Raw genomic sequence first — 13,275 nt, 5'->3', positions numbered from 1 at the left:
TCGTCACCGCGCGTGAGATTTTCAATTCGCGTAGAATAAATATGAGCTGACAAACTCTGCGCAACTGACATATTCGTCTCATTCCAAGAGTTCAATGATCACCGCATCATCGCACTGACACTTTTTCTATCGGCCCCATGATGGGACAATGGCGTAGAAAATATACCTTGAGGAAGTTCCCATCTCAATTCTTCGATTGCCATGATACCGCCCACGAAGATCGACAAGATGGAAACCCAACCCACCCATGCAGCTATGCAAAGTCAAGCGCAATCTAATTTTCCAACCGATGATCCGGCGTACTGGGCCTACTCCTCTCCCTCCCCGTAAACGCAATATTCTCCCTCAACGCCACATACTCGCTATCCGCATACCCCAGCGCCTCGCGAATCTGCGTTGAATGCAGCCCCATGATCCTCCTGATCTCGACCGCCGAGTAATTCACCACCGCGCGGCCAATCTCCATCGGCGCCGGGTTGTGCAATTCATACGGCCTGGGCCCTTCTTCGCGGGCATATGAAGATGACGAGTGCGGCAATGGGTGACGCATGGGAATCGGGGCGTGCACGCCGTGGGAAGACGCGGCGGGTGTGGTGGGAAGGCTTTTTGGTGAAGATTTGGGGAGCCGCTTGACGACGACGATGCGCACGGCTTCTTGTTGGGCGAAGTGGCCGTCGACGTCGACGATGCCGACGGGGAGGAGGCCGGCTTTGTCGTTCAGTGCGTTCCACGCGCCTTGGTCGATGTAGATTGTGCCGTGGGGCGCGAGGCCGTGTAGGATCCAGAAGTAGCGGTCGCGGATGGGGTGGGAGATTGGGAGGAAGCGGGTGTGGAGGGGGACGGTGTCGGAGTCTGCATGTAGTGATGGGGAGAGGGGGGCTTGGTCGAGGGAGCTGGTCGATGCAGAGAGGTCGTGGTTTGAGTTGTGGAGGTTTAGAGCTGCGGTTTGGGCGAGTGGGACGCCGTCGTTGTGGTCTTGAAGGTTGCTGGTGGAATTGCGACTGGACATGCCTTTCTTCCGCTCTTGCTCTGCGTGTCTCATGATGGCGCCGATATTCCCTGGCTTGCTGCTCTTTGTTATGATGGTTGTTACACCTGCACTCGTCGCCAATCGCGCTGCCACGATCTTGGTGCTCATGCCGCCTGTCCCCAAGGAGCTCCCTGCTGAGCTCACGTCCGCTGCCAACTCAGCGATGTCTTCCACGACCTCGATAGCCTTTGCATCTGGATTGCTTCTAGGGTTCTTGTCATACAGGCAATCGACGTCCGTCATTAAGAACAGATAGTCGGCCTGTACCATTCCCGCCGTGATTGCACTCAGCGTATCGTTGTCTCCGAATTTGATCTCCGTGACCGCCAATGTGTCGTTCTCATTCACAATCGGTATAACGCCCATGCTTAGCAGTTCAATAAACGTGTTCTGTGCATTTTGATACTGCGTCCGGTCTGCAATGTCATTTCTTGTAAGCAGCACCTGCGCAATCGGCTGGTTCAAGTTGCCAAACAATTGATCCCACAGCGACATCAGCCGACATTGCCCAATCGCAGCAAGCGCCTGTACCTGGGGAAGATGTTTCGGTCGTCGCGGTAGGTTCATGCGCCTGAGACCCACGCCAATGGCGCCCGACGAGACAATGACGACGCGGTGGCCATCAGCGTGCAGTTTACATGCTGTTTCGACGATGAGGGAGAGGATGGAGAGGAGGGGCTGGTGCGTTTTTTCGTCGACTATGGAAGAGGTTCCTGCGCGTGTTGGTAAGTTGTTCTCGTTCTGCCAGCTGTGCCATGTACATTTGAGTAGTTACCGAGTTTGATGACGACGGTGAGCTGGCCGGGCAGCTTTCGCATGTGAACGGCCATGGTCGCGGGATTGCCTTCTACACAAGAGGTAAAGAAGGAGCGAGCGAGCGCAATTGCTCAAGATCCAGATGTTTCTTATGTTCTTTATATAACGCAATGCATGACTCTTTCAAGCCCAAGATTCCGAGCTCGCTCCCCTCCGCAATAAAGAGCTGCCAGTTAGTACACCGCTAGTGCCCGCCCTCCGATTGGCTCCCGCATTCGACATTCGTACCAAACCCAACTTTTTGCGACGCGGAACATTAACGCGCCCTACGAAGTACCATCTCGACATCCAGCACCATGGCGTCCTCTCCAAGTAACCCCGAAACCGCACCCGACGGCGCCTCCCTCGCCGCCATGACAACCGACCAGCCCAAAAAGATCGACCCAGTATACTACAACTGGTCCAGCACCTTCTCCATCCTCCTCAGCCGCATGACGGGCTCGCGCGACGTCCCTCTCGAGGAGAAATACTTCACCGAAATGGACGCCTTAAAAGCCGACACGATATGTCAACGCTGCGACTCGAACCGCGACTACCTGCTGCAATACTCGCCCATCGTGCGCTTCCTCAAAGACGAGGTGGAAAAGCTCGGCGGCGACTTGAACAAGGACAATATCCTGTGTCGCATGTGCACCAACTCGCAATCAGGCGGATTCAGTCTCGACCACGGCATCTTGCTGTGCGCGAATAAGTTTCGGAATAGAGGGCATCAGGAAGATACCATGGCGCATGAGATGGTGCATGCGTGGGACCATTTGAAGTTCAAGGTCGAAAATGATAATCTAAGGCATCAGGCTTGTTTGGAGATTCGGGCGTCCACGCTCAGTGGCGAGTGCAGGTTTTCAAGAGAGTTCTTTACGAAGAATCAGTGGAGTGTGACGGAGCAATTGCAGCGGTGTGTGCGCCGGCGAGCGACGCTGAGTATGATGGCAAGGCCGGGTGTTAGGGATGAGAAGCATGCGGGCGAGATTGTGAATCAGGTGTGGGAAGGGTAAGATGTGATGTGTGCATGACGATGAGAGAGATGCTGACGTTTTTCTAGATGCTTCCGAGACACAAGACCGTTTGACGAAATATATCGGTGAGCCTGCGGGTATGCAAGTCTTGTATGATAGCGTGTCGAAGACGGACGTGTACATGACGGTTCACGACGATGCATAGCGATGGCGTTTGGGATATATCATTCTTCACTCTTGCGCAAACGTTTGGGGTGAAGTTGAAATTCGTTGCATTTGCTTCATAATCAAGAATGCTCGCATGTCGTATGCCAAATCGCCGCGAGATGTGCGTGCCTAGTACCCCAAATAACTCCAAGTGTGGTCATCACACCGTTTAAAACGCCTTGTTCGCCGTCGTACATTGCATAGATCCATGCCCAAACGTCGTCATCAAAATGCAGAACTAGTAGGTCTCGTCGTCGTCGTCTGAGGTCGAGCGGCTGCCGACTTGGACACGGCTGCCTTTGCAGTGCTTGACGATCCACGGGTGTCGCTCTACTTCCTCGAGCGCAATTCGCTTCTCGGGGTCAAGGACTAGTAACTGTTATTTGTTAGCATGAGTTTCCAGTGCAGTATGATGATAGAACTTACCCTCTTGATAAGATCCTTTGCCTCTGAGCTAATAAAGCTAGGCACTGTGTACTCTCCCCGTGCAATCTTTCTTTGAGTCATCACTTGCGTGTCCTCGAAAGGTGCCTCGCCAACCAAAAACTCATATGTCAACACGCCCAAACTCCACAGGTCGACCTTCTCGCTGTAGAAGTTGTCCTTGCCGCCGCCCCTCAGCATCTCCGGGGGCAAGTAGTCGAGAGTTCCGCACATGGTGTTGCGACGGTTGTTGGGTGCGTGAACAGACCAACCAAAATCGCTGATTTTGATTTCGCCGTGGACGCCGACGAGGATGTTCTCGGGCTTGATGTCTCGGTGCATGACGTGCTTCTTGTGGAGATACTTGAGCGCTGCGGCCATCTGGGCGATGTATTGTGCGGCCTTCCATTCGGGGAAGCGTTGCTCCTTGCGGAGGTGCTTGTAGAGTTCTCCTTGGCCGGCAAACTCGAGGATCAAGAAGACACGCTTTGCATCGTGGAAGTGCCCGAAGAGGCGAAGAATGTTGGGATGGGCCAAGTGTGATTGGATCTCGATTTCTCGTCGCACCTGCTTCTCGACCTTGCCTTGTTGAAGTTCGGATTTGTGGAGCACTTTGAGTGCGCAGACGAAGCCTGATGACTTCTCTTTGGCAAGATATACACGACCAAATTTGCCCTTTCCGAGAGGCTTGCCGATATCAAACATGCCGAGGTGCCATGCTTTCGGTGTTGACGGGTTGACGTAGAGGGCCGTCTCGGTAAGGGTGCGGCGATGCGATGGGTTGACCTCCGACGGGCGGGTGGTAGACGACGTGATGGTAACTTTGGAGATGTTCGCAGCATTCTTGCTGGCATTCTGGGTTGCAAGCTTCTGTAATGGTATTTGATGGGGCAGCTTCATGCGGTTTGCTGCTGTGTTCGAGGATGATAGGCCGGATAATGATGCAGCGTTTGCTAGTGAAGCCTTTGCGGCATTAGCTACTGATGCAGTCGCACGCCTGAGTACTGTTCACCTTCGTCTTGTGGTAAGAGGTGGTGGAAGAAGTGATTTGCTCATCGTTCTCGTCGGTGACGGTGATGCGTTCGAAGGCAGCTTCAAGGTTGGCGACCTCCATTGTGCTAAATGCTCAAGCGATTAACGAAAGAATTGGGTGAAAGCGAAAAGCTGCAAACAGAGGCTAAAGTCGAAACCTGTCGATGTCCTGCGTCTGTCTGACCAGGTGGGAGGTGGTAAAGGCAGTTCGGTTCGGGCCAGGGTTGATGCAAACAAGCGCGGTTGCTATAGCAAAACGACCCCAAGACATCGGCGTTCCATGTTGCCGATCCCACCCCACACGTGCACCCGCCCCGCGCTAACCACCGCGAGAGCTCTCTGATGATGGAATTTAAGAAATAGTTTCTGTCAGAAAAGTACAATCCTGCAAGTTCTCCCTCCAGGATTCGAACGCAATGGCGACTCTGAATGGCGCGCCGGCCGATACGGTTGCCCCAGGGCACGCCGACACCTCCATCACCAAAGGCAGCTTCAAGATCACCACGCGCAAGCTTCCGATTCTCAAAGCTGGCCCCATAGAGGACATGACGAAGAAGCTCGGCATCACCCCGCCCGAGATGATATTCGGCGACAACCTCACACGCATCGAGCATTCGAGTGGCTGGTTCATCGAGTTCAATGCCTTTGACGCGCTGGACCGCGTGGACAAGACTGGCGACAAGATGTTCAAGGTCTCATATTCGAAAGAGTGGCAGCAGAACAGACAGAAACAGTTTGAGGACATCAAAGAGGTTGTCAAGCCATTCGACTGGTCGTACAGCACAGACTACAAAGGCACGACGCCCGAAACACCACCCTTCCAGCCCTCAGAAAGCCCAATACCACTCGAACTGCTCAAGCGACCAGACCCCATACACTTCTTCGATGAGGTCATGTTATACGAGGATGAGCTTGCGGACAACGGCATTGCGATGCTGTCATGCAAGATCCGGGTCATGCCGGCGCGACTGCTTCTGCTGGTGCGCTTCTTCATGCGACTGGACGATGTGGTGTTCAGGATTCGCGACACCCGAGTGTACGTCGAATTTGGGTCAGACGAAGTCATAAGAGAATACACTGCCCGAGAAGCACCCTATGAAGAAGTGCGAAAGAAGCTTGCGGCCACTGGGAGGAAGGAGGATGTCCTCGCCATCATGCGCGACCCCAACCGTTTGTCAGAGCACATCCCAATCATGGAGAAGAGTCTAGAGGGTTTGAAGCTGCGATGAGAACAGAATGTCTACAAGCAAGAAAGTAGCAAGGAAGAATGCCTGGCATAGCCTAGCTGAAGTCGTGGCCAAAACCTGGTTGTGTGCAAGTGTAGTCGGAAATGCAGCAGTATTTGCGCCATATGCGCAAGCTGACCGCGATGCATCGCGCCCGGTGCACCTTCACGGCACTTGGCGGGATGAGATGTGGCTGCAGTGAAAGCCTCTCGGCAGTGACCCACACCGCCTCGGATCACAGCCGAGCTGCAAAGTCGATGAGTGTCACGGCGGGTGGGATCGCAAAACGAATCTCACGATCAGCCTAGTATATATACCAACCTGCTGAAAGCCATATGGACTTGGCGCAGGTTTAGCTTGCACTCGAATCATAAAGTCAATAGCTTCATCCACAAGTGTGTGTTTCCTGAATCGATATGAATTGCTCTCAACGCTCACCGGCTACTTCTCAACATCCGATGCGGTCTTGCTCGATTTCTGTTGAGATACAGGCTGCGCCCCTCCTACACTCGTCCGGCTGTCAGACTTCGGCTACTCGGAACCTTGGAAGTTGTGGATGTCCGATGCACGTTTTAAGCTTCGCACGAGTCGTGGCCGAAGTTCGTCCAGTTTGTGCAGTTCGTCCATGGCAGATGGTCGGCCCTGTCAGAAGCTTGTACCATGTCGCCGGGACGAAGTAACCGCACCCGTGATGAGCTGCACTGGCAATCCCCAGGGTTGTGATAGGCTGTCAACCACGGCACAATTCACAACCTCCTTGGTGTACAAACATCGCCAACTCATCGGCTTGCCTTGACTTGTAATTTCGATGCTGTTCAGGCCTGATGTGTTGAGTTCCACACTAGCAGCGCGTTGGCAGCTTGTTTCTGGTCCCTCAAACGTGGAGTTTGTCGCGGACCATCCGGGTGATAGTTGCGTCATAATTGTGTTTCTTTCTGTTGTTGTGCTTGGCCGACGAAACCACGCGTCTAGCGCTGAGTCTGGATCGACACAAGTGCGAATAAGCGTGCGCCTGGCAAGGCTAAGCCTCAATTACGCTGTGTGATTCGCATGGGAGATCTTCATCTTCGATTTCGTCCGCATTCGGTCGTGAGCTAAAAGCGGACGCCGAGATGATCCGCGATCCGGAAGCGTATGATGACGTTCAACCATGCCTCAGGGTCATGGTGTATAGATATTGCTAAAACAATGGGTGCTCTAAGGCTTTGTTGTTACAGACGTTGTGGTTCACTTTCAGGACGCTCCTACAGCTGCAATGGCTGGGCTACTCTCCAACACAGACCACACCGCTGAGAGCACGTCACAAAGCCACCAGACTTCCTCAAACACAGCGAATGAATTCACACAATCGAGCACATCTGGACAACAAACACACACAACCACTACGATATCCAACCATGCTCACTCAGACGGGATTTATCGAACATCTTCCGGGCGGGAGACATATTACCCAGACGGTCACGAAACACGAGCGGACGACAATCGTATAGGCCTCCACTGCGAACACGATGAGCATCAGGAAACCCCGGCGCCCGTGGTCAAGCGCTCGTCATATGGTCTCTTTCCTTCAACAGCAGATTACAGTGTACAGCAAGCTTCCGGGAGTCATGATGTCCGCGGCGCTGGCTTGTTCTCTGGCACCAATGCGCAAGAGCGCGAACAAGAAGTACCTCTTGAGAAAGTTGAGTCCTCCAGTTCTAGCGATTCATCCACCCGACATGGTTCCAATGGCGAAGCCAAGCCAAAGCAGAAAGATTCTCGGTCGTCAAGTGACGAACTACATGGCGCCATGCTCTCACGCAAGAACACACGCGCCGAGATTGACGATGAAGGCCGGCGAGAACTTCAGCGCATTTTCACAACTCAGTCACAGAAGATGGGACGGCAGATGAGCATCGCAGACCCGAATGATGCGACTGTAGACCCGTCTAGTGACTCCTTCGACCTCGCAAGATTCCTGAAGATGTTCCGTAAGTATACGATCTTGTCGCTATCGTACGTCTCCTAACAAAATTTTCACAGGTCACAACCTTGAAGGCGAAGGCATTGAGATGAAGAAACTGTCCGTTGTGTACAAGAACCTCAACGTCTTTGGATCTGGACGAGCACTTCAACTCCAAAAAACTGTCGGTGACATTCCTATGGCTCCCTTCCGTGCTGGAGAGTACTTTGGCAGATCAGAGCGCAAACAGATTCTTCACAACTTTGACGGTATCATCAAGGCTGGCGAGCTCTGCGTGGTTCTCGGACGTCCCGGAAGTGGCTGCAGTACACTCCTGAAGTCATTGACTGGCGAGCTCCATGGCTTAGACACTGACGACTCGACCATCCACTACAACGGCATTTTGCAAGGCAAAATGAGGAAGGAGTTCAAAGGTGAAACAGTCTACAACCAGGAAGTCGACAAGCACTTTCCCCATTTGACCGTCGGCCAAACACTCGAGCACGCTGCTGCCCTCCGGTGTCCTTCCAACCGACCTGCAGGCCAATCGCGCGAGGAGTTCTCCAAGTTCCTCACCAGTGTGGTCATGGCCGTTCTCGGCTTGAGTCATACTTATAATACCAAGGTTGGAGACGATTTCGTACGCGGTGTATCTGGTGGTGAGCGCAAGCGTGTCTCGGTCGCCGAGATGATGTTAGCTGGTGCGCCGTTCGCATCATGGGACAACTCTACTCGTGGTCTGGACTCTGCGACTGCGTTAAAGTTCGTCAAGTCGCTCAGGATGGGATCGGATTTTACCGAAGGCGCCGCAGCCGTTGCCATCTACCAAGCTAGTCAGAGCGTGTACGACCAGTTCGACAAAGCCGCGGTTCTCTATGAAGGTCGTCAGATCTACTTTGGTCCCGCAGATATGGCGAAAGGCTACTTCGAGCGTCAAGGCTGGTACTGCCCGCCCAGGCAAACGACCGGAGACTTCCTTACAGCCGTCACCAACCCCTCTGAGCGCCAGGCGAAGAAGGGTATGGAGAACAAGGTCCCACGCACTCCAGAGGATTTCGAAAAGTACTGGCGCGACTCACAAGAGTACAAGAACCTACTCGAGGAGATCAAAGACTTTGAGGAGGAGTATCCTGTCAACGAACACTCAAATCTTCAAGAGTTGCGCAGCAAGAAACAGTTCATTCAGGCTAAGCACGCTCGGCCCAAGTCCCCATACCTCGTCAGCGTTCCAATGCAGGTCAAGCTTAATACCCGTCGCGCATATCAGCGTATCTGGGGTGATGTCGCATCTACTGCTACTCAAGCCGGTCTCAATATCATCATAGCTCTTATCGTCGGTTCCATCTACTACGGCCACTCCCAAGGATCATCATCGTTCCAAGGTCGAGGCGCCGTTTTGTTCTTGGCCATTCTGTTCAATGCTCTCACCTCTATCGGTGAAATCAGCGGATTATACGCGCAAAGGCCTGTCGTCGAAAAGCACAACTCATACGCATTCTATCATCCAGCTACGGAAGCTATAGCGGGTATTGTTGCCGACATACCTGTCAAGTTTGTGCAAGCTGTGGTCTTTAACATCATATTATACTTCCTTGCACAGTTGCGATACACAGCCGGTCAATTCTTCTTGTTTTTCATCGTAACCTACATGGCCACCTTCGTCATGGCAGCCATCTTCCGAACAACGGCAGCTGTCACAAAGACAGCATCGCAAGCCATGGCTGGAGCTGGTGTCCTCGTCCTCGTTCTCGTCATCTATACCGGCTTCGTCATTCGAATTCCTGAAATGCCTGTCTACTTTGGCTGGATCCGCTGGATCAATCCCATCTTCTACGCTTTTGAGATTTTGCTTGCGAATGAGTTCCACGGAGTCAACTTCCCCTGCGATCAGTTCATTCCCATGGGTCCCGGCTACAATCTCAACGGCAACTCATTCATCTGCAATACTCAAGGTGCAGTCGCTGGCCAGACTTTTGTCTCTGGTGACGACTTCATCCAGGTATCGTACCGATACTCTTGGTCTCATGTATGGAGGAACTTCGGTATTCTTTGGGGGTTCCTCATTTTCTTCATGGTCACCTACTTCATTGCCGTCGAACTCAACTCGTCCACCACCGACACCGCTGAGCAGCTCGTCTTCCAGCGCGGCCACGTTCCAGCCTATCTACAAAAGGATGGCAAGAATAAGTCCGATGAGGAATCAAAGGGCGCTGCTAAGCCAGATGACTCAGCCGGTGCTGGTGACGTCAGTGCTATCGAGGAACAGAAGGGTATCTTTACCTGGCGCGATGTGGTCTACGATATCGAGATCAAGGGTGAGCCACGTCGATTGTTGGACCATGTATCCGGATTTGTGAAACCTGGCTCCATGACTGCACTCATGGGTGTATCCGGTGCTGGTAAAACTACGCTATTGGATGCGCTTGCGCAGCGAACTACTATGGGTGTCATCACGGGCGACATGTTGGTGAACGGAAAGCCTCTGGATCCTGCTTTCCAGAGGTCCACTGGATACGTTCAGCAACAGTAAGTTATCACGCTACCGATACTTGATTATGTACTGACCATTGTAGGGATCTGCATCTTGAAACTGCCACCGTGCGCGAGTCTCTCCAGTTCTCCGCTATGCTTCGCCAGCCAAAGTCCGTCAGCAAGAAGGAGAAATACGACTATGTCGAGGAGGTCATTAAGATGTTGAACATGGCTGACTTCGCTAACGCGGTTGTTGGGTGTACCAGGCGAGGGTCTGAACGTCGAGCAACGTAAGCTCTTGACCATCGGTGTCGAACTGGCTGCGAAGCCAAAGTTGCTCCTCTTCCTTGACGAGCCGACCTCGGGTCTGGACAAGCCAGAGTTCGTGGTCTATCATCTCTTTCCTCAAGAAGCTCTCATCTGCCGGTCAAGCTATTCTGTGCACTATCCATCAGCCCAGCGCGATCCTCTTCCAGGAGTTCGACAGACTTCTCTTCCTCGCGAAGGGAGGTAAGACGGTCTACTTCGGAGAGATCGGCGAGAACTCCGAGACTCTTCTGCACTACTTTGAGAACCAAGGAGCACGGAAGTGCGGCAAGGATGAGAACCCGGCTGAGTACATGCTCGAGATTGTCAACAACGGCAAGAACGATCAGGGCGAAGAGTGGTTTGATGTCTGGAAGAACAGCGACAACGCGCAAGAAGTCCAGAAACAAATCGAAGACTTGCACAAGGAGCGTCAGAACGATAACCTCGATATCGCAAAGGAAACTGGTGGCGGTGCATACGCCATGCCAATTACGACACAGATTTGGGAATGCACATACCGTGTCTTCCAGCAATACTGGAGAATGCCCAGCTACGTACTCGCCAAATTTGGTCTCTGTGCTATTGCCTCGCTCTTCATCGGCTTCTCCTTCTTCTCCGCCGACTCGACGCAAGCAGGCATGCAAACCATCATCTTCTCCGTATTCATGATGACGACCATTTTCTCCTCTCTGGTACAGCAGATCCAGCCCTTGTTCATCACCCAGCGCTCCCTCTATGAATCCCGCGAGCGCCCCAGCAAAGCCTATTCTTGGGTGGCATTCATGGTCGCCAACATCGTCGTCGAAATCCCCTACGGCATCTTCGCCGGCATCCTCTCCTTCGCCTGCTTCTACTACCCCGTCGTCGGCGCCTCCCAGTCCAGCGAACGACAAGGTCTCGTCCTCCTCTTCATGATGCAACTCCTTATCTACACCTCCACATTTGCATCCATGACCATCGCTGCGCTGCCCAACGCCGAAACCGCTGCCGGCCTCGTCTCCCTGCTCACCCTCATGAGTATCCTGTTCAATGGCGTACTCCAGCCTCCTTCCCAACTCCCCGGCTTCTGGCTCTTCATGTACCGCGTCAGCCCGTTCACCTACTGGATCGGCGGCCTCGTAGCTACCATGCTAGCCGGGCGCCCAGTGTTCTGCTCCGACCGCGAGATCTCCGTCTTCGACCCGCCCTCGGGCCAAACGTGCGGCGCATACCTCCAATCCTACGCGTCTCTCGCCGGCGGCACTATCCAAAACCCCAGTGCGACGGCCAACTGCGAGTACTGCAGCCTCTCCAACAGCGACCAATTCCTCGCATCCGTGTCGATTTCTTACAGCCAGAGGTGGCGCAATTTTGGCATTTTGTTCGCGTTCATCGCGTTTAATATTTTCTTGGCGGTGCTCACGTATTGGCTCTTTAGGGTCGCGAATTTGAAGAATCTGACAGGGAGATTTCATAAGACGAAGAAGGGTGCGAAGGCGAAGGGCGCGGCAGAGAAGGCGGGCAATGGGGTCGCGGATGTTGCTGCGCAGGGAGCGCATCCCGGGGCGAGGAGTGGGGAGAAGGATGCGTGAGGTGAAGATGGGGAGGAAAAGTTAGTATTTCATTGTTTTGAGATCTGTTCTTAGCGGGTGTTTGAGCGACTTCAAGAGTGGTAGTTTAATGCATAATTTCCATCTGATAAAATCAGTTCTGTCCTATATAATAACAGCGAGGCGCAAAGAAGATTTGATGAGATTGTGATAAAACTATACAATCAACTCAGAGCAAAGATTCACAGTGTTGTGAATTGGTACCCTCTTGACAGTACCATAAGAAACAGAATCCCAGACAATAAACCAGAATGTAAGAAGTAATTGTTCTTCTTCGACTACTTCAGGAGCCTAGTCCAAAGTGGAAACAGAATTCTGGTCTTAGAGCGCAATAAGATTCATAATATCCAAGTGTGGGATGACTTTGAATTGCGACTCGTGAAATGAATGTCGTCACTTGTTATACGAGGAAGGACAGCATCAGCGATGACTTTGCACACGCTATGTATGATTTTGCATAAGGAAAGATTCGAAAAACCAGAGGGAACTATTCAACCTATAATCGGTGTGAAAGAAGGACTTCAATGTGTATTATTGTTAGTGATGAGAATCAGTGAGTCTTGCCTACAAACCCCAAAACTCAATTTCTGGTTGGTCAACCAAGTGTGCAAAGAAAACACGCGTGAGAATCAACACCATCCCTGACCCGGGCCTTCTCTGATTTGCCGGTGAAATGTCTTTGGAGATAGAACATCAAGGCTAGATGCAAAGAAGTTACGAGGATGCAGATTACCGATCATGTGTGGAAGCCCGTGCAGCATGTCCTAGGACCTGTCGATCTGGATCCTTACAGCACGACTTGACCAACATGAGCATCGAATTTGTTGATCGGCGTCTCCGCGCACTTCTAAATATCTCGGTCCAATGAGCAATTCTACATCACCAGCAGCGATACATTCGTGCGTTTAGCGCTGGCGCTGTGCCCCATCCCGGATGGTTCTACATGGAATTCAGCAGGCAGATATTCCTGGTATGCTTTTCTGGTCTGTTTCGCGAGGCTGGACTCAATTCGCTTTGCGCTACGGCCTCGCGCACGGATGTAGATCCTCACTCCTCCCGCTAGCCAACATCTAGATGCCACACGAGTGTGATTGCCGGAGCTAACGAGTCTCGAAGCGGGGCAGGTCTCCTTATCTGTACTCGTTTGTGATGTGGCGCAAGTCCTGTCTTCCCATACGTGTAGAAGACAGCTGAGAAAGAGGTGGTGAAAATGCAAATCTTCAGCCTCACCATGGCGGTGAATATCACAACAGCAGCGTGGCAAAAACTGGAT

At 52.6% G+C, this 13,275-nt stretch overlaps 5 protein-coding genes across 5 annotated transcripts; 3 read left to right on the top strand and 2 right to left on the bottom strand.

Annotated features, from left to right (window-relative positions):
• Positions 1-274: 274 nt before the first annotated feature.
• SNOG_12636 (hypothetical protein) lies at positions 275-1,860 on the bottom strand (the record flags this gene model as incomplete). Its single annotated transcript, XM_001802804.1, has 2 exons — positions 275-1,771; positions 1,792-1,860. 2 exons carry the CDS (start codon positions 1,858-1,860, stop codon positions 275-277), a joined length of 1,566 nt encoding a protein of 521 aa, XP_001802856.1.
• A 282-nt stretch (positions 1,861-2,142) lies between these two features.
• SNOG_12635 (hypothetical protein) lies at positions 2,143-2,841 on the top strand (the record flags this gene model as incomplete). The annotated part of the gene is made up of 1 exon (XM_001802803.1): positions 2,143-2,841. One exon carries the CDS (start codon positions 2,143-2,145, stop codon positions 2,839-2,841), a length of 699 nt encoding a protein of 232 aa, XP_001802855.1.
• Positions 2,842-3,247: 406 nt separating this feature from the next.
• SNOG_12634 (hypothetical protein) lies at positions 3,248-4,546 on the bottom strand (the record flags this gene model as incomplete). The annotated part of the gene is made up of 3 exons (XM_001802802.1): positions 3,248-3,385; positions 3,436-4,279; positions 4,428-4,546. 3 exons carry the CDS (start codon positions 4,544-4,546, stop codon positions 3,248-3,250), a joined length of 1,101 nt encoding a protein of 366 aa, XP_001802854.1.
• A 334-nt stretch (positions 4,547-4,880) lies between these two features.
• On the top strand, positions 4,881-5,693 carry SNOG_12633 (hypothetical protein; the record flags this gene model as incomplete). Its single annotated transcript, XM_001802801.1, has 1 exon — positions 4,881-5,693. The coding sequence occupies one exon, from the start codon at positions 4,881-4,883 to the stop codon at positions 5,691-5,693; it is 813 nt and encodes a 270-aa protein (XP_001802853.1).
• A 1,252-nt stretch (positions 5,694-6,945) lies between these two features.
• SNOG_12632 (hypothetical protein) lies at positions 6,946-11,984 on the top strand (the record flags this gene model as incomplete). Its single annotated transcript, XM_001802800.1, has 6 exons — positions 6,946-6,985; positions 7,181-7,660; positions 7,713-10,158; positions 10,206-10,345; positions 10,371-10,489; positions 10,560-11,984. 6 exons carry the CDS (start codon positions 6,946-6,948, stop codon positions 11,982-11,984), a joined length of 4,650 nt encoding a protein of 1,549 aa, XP_001802852.1.
• Positions 11,985-13,275: the final 1,291 nt, after the last annotated feature.

This window comes from Parastagonospora nodorum, assembly GCF_000146915.1.
Source record: "Parastagonospora nodorum SN15 chromosome Unknown scaffold_23, whole genome shotgun sequence".
Taxonomy (NCBI): domain Eukaryota; kingdom Fungi; phylum Ascomycota; class Dothideomycetes; order Pleosporales; family Phaeosphaeriaceae; genus Parastagonospora; species Parastagonospora nodorum.
The sequence above is the reverse complement of the archived record's forward strand: the minus strand, read 5'-3'. Positions and strand labels throughout refer to the sequence as shown.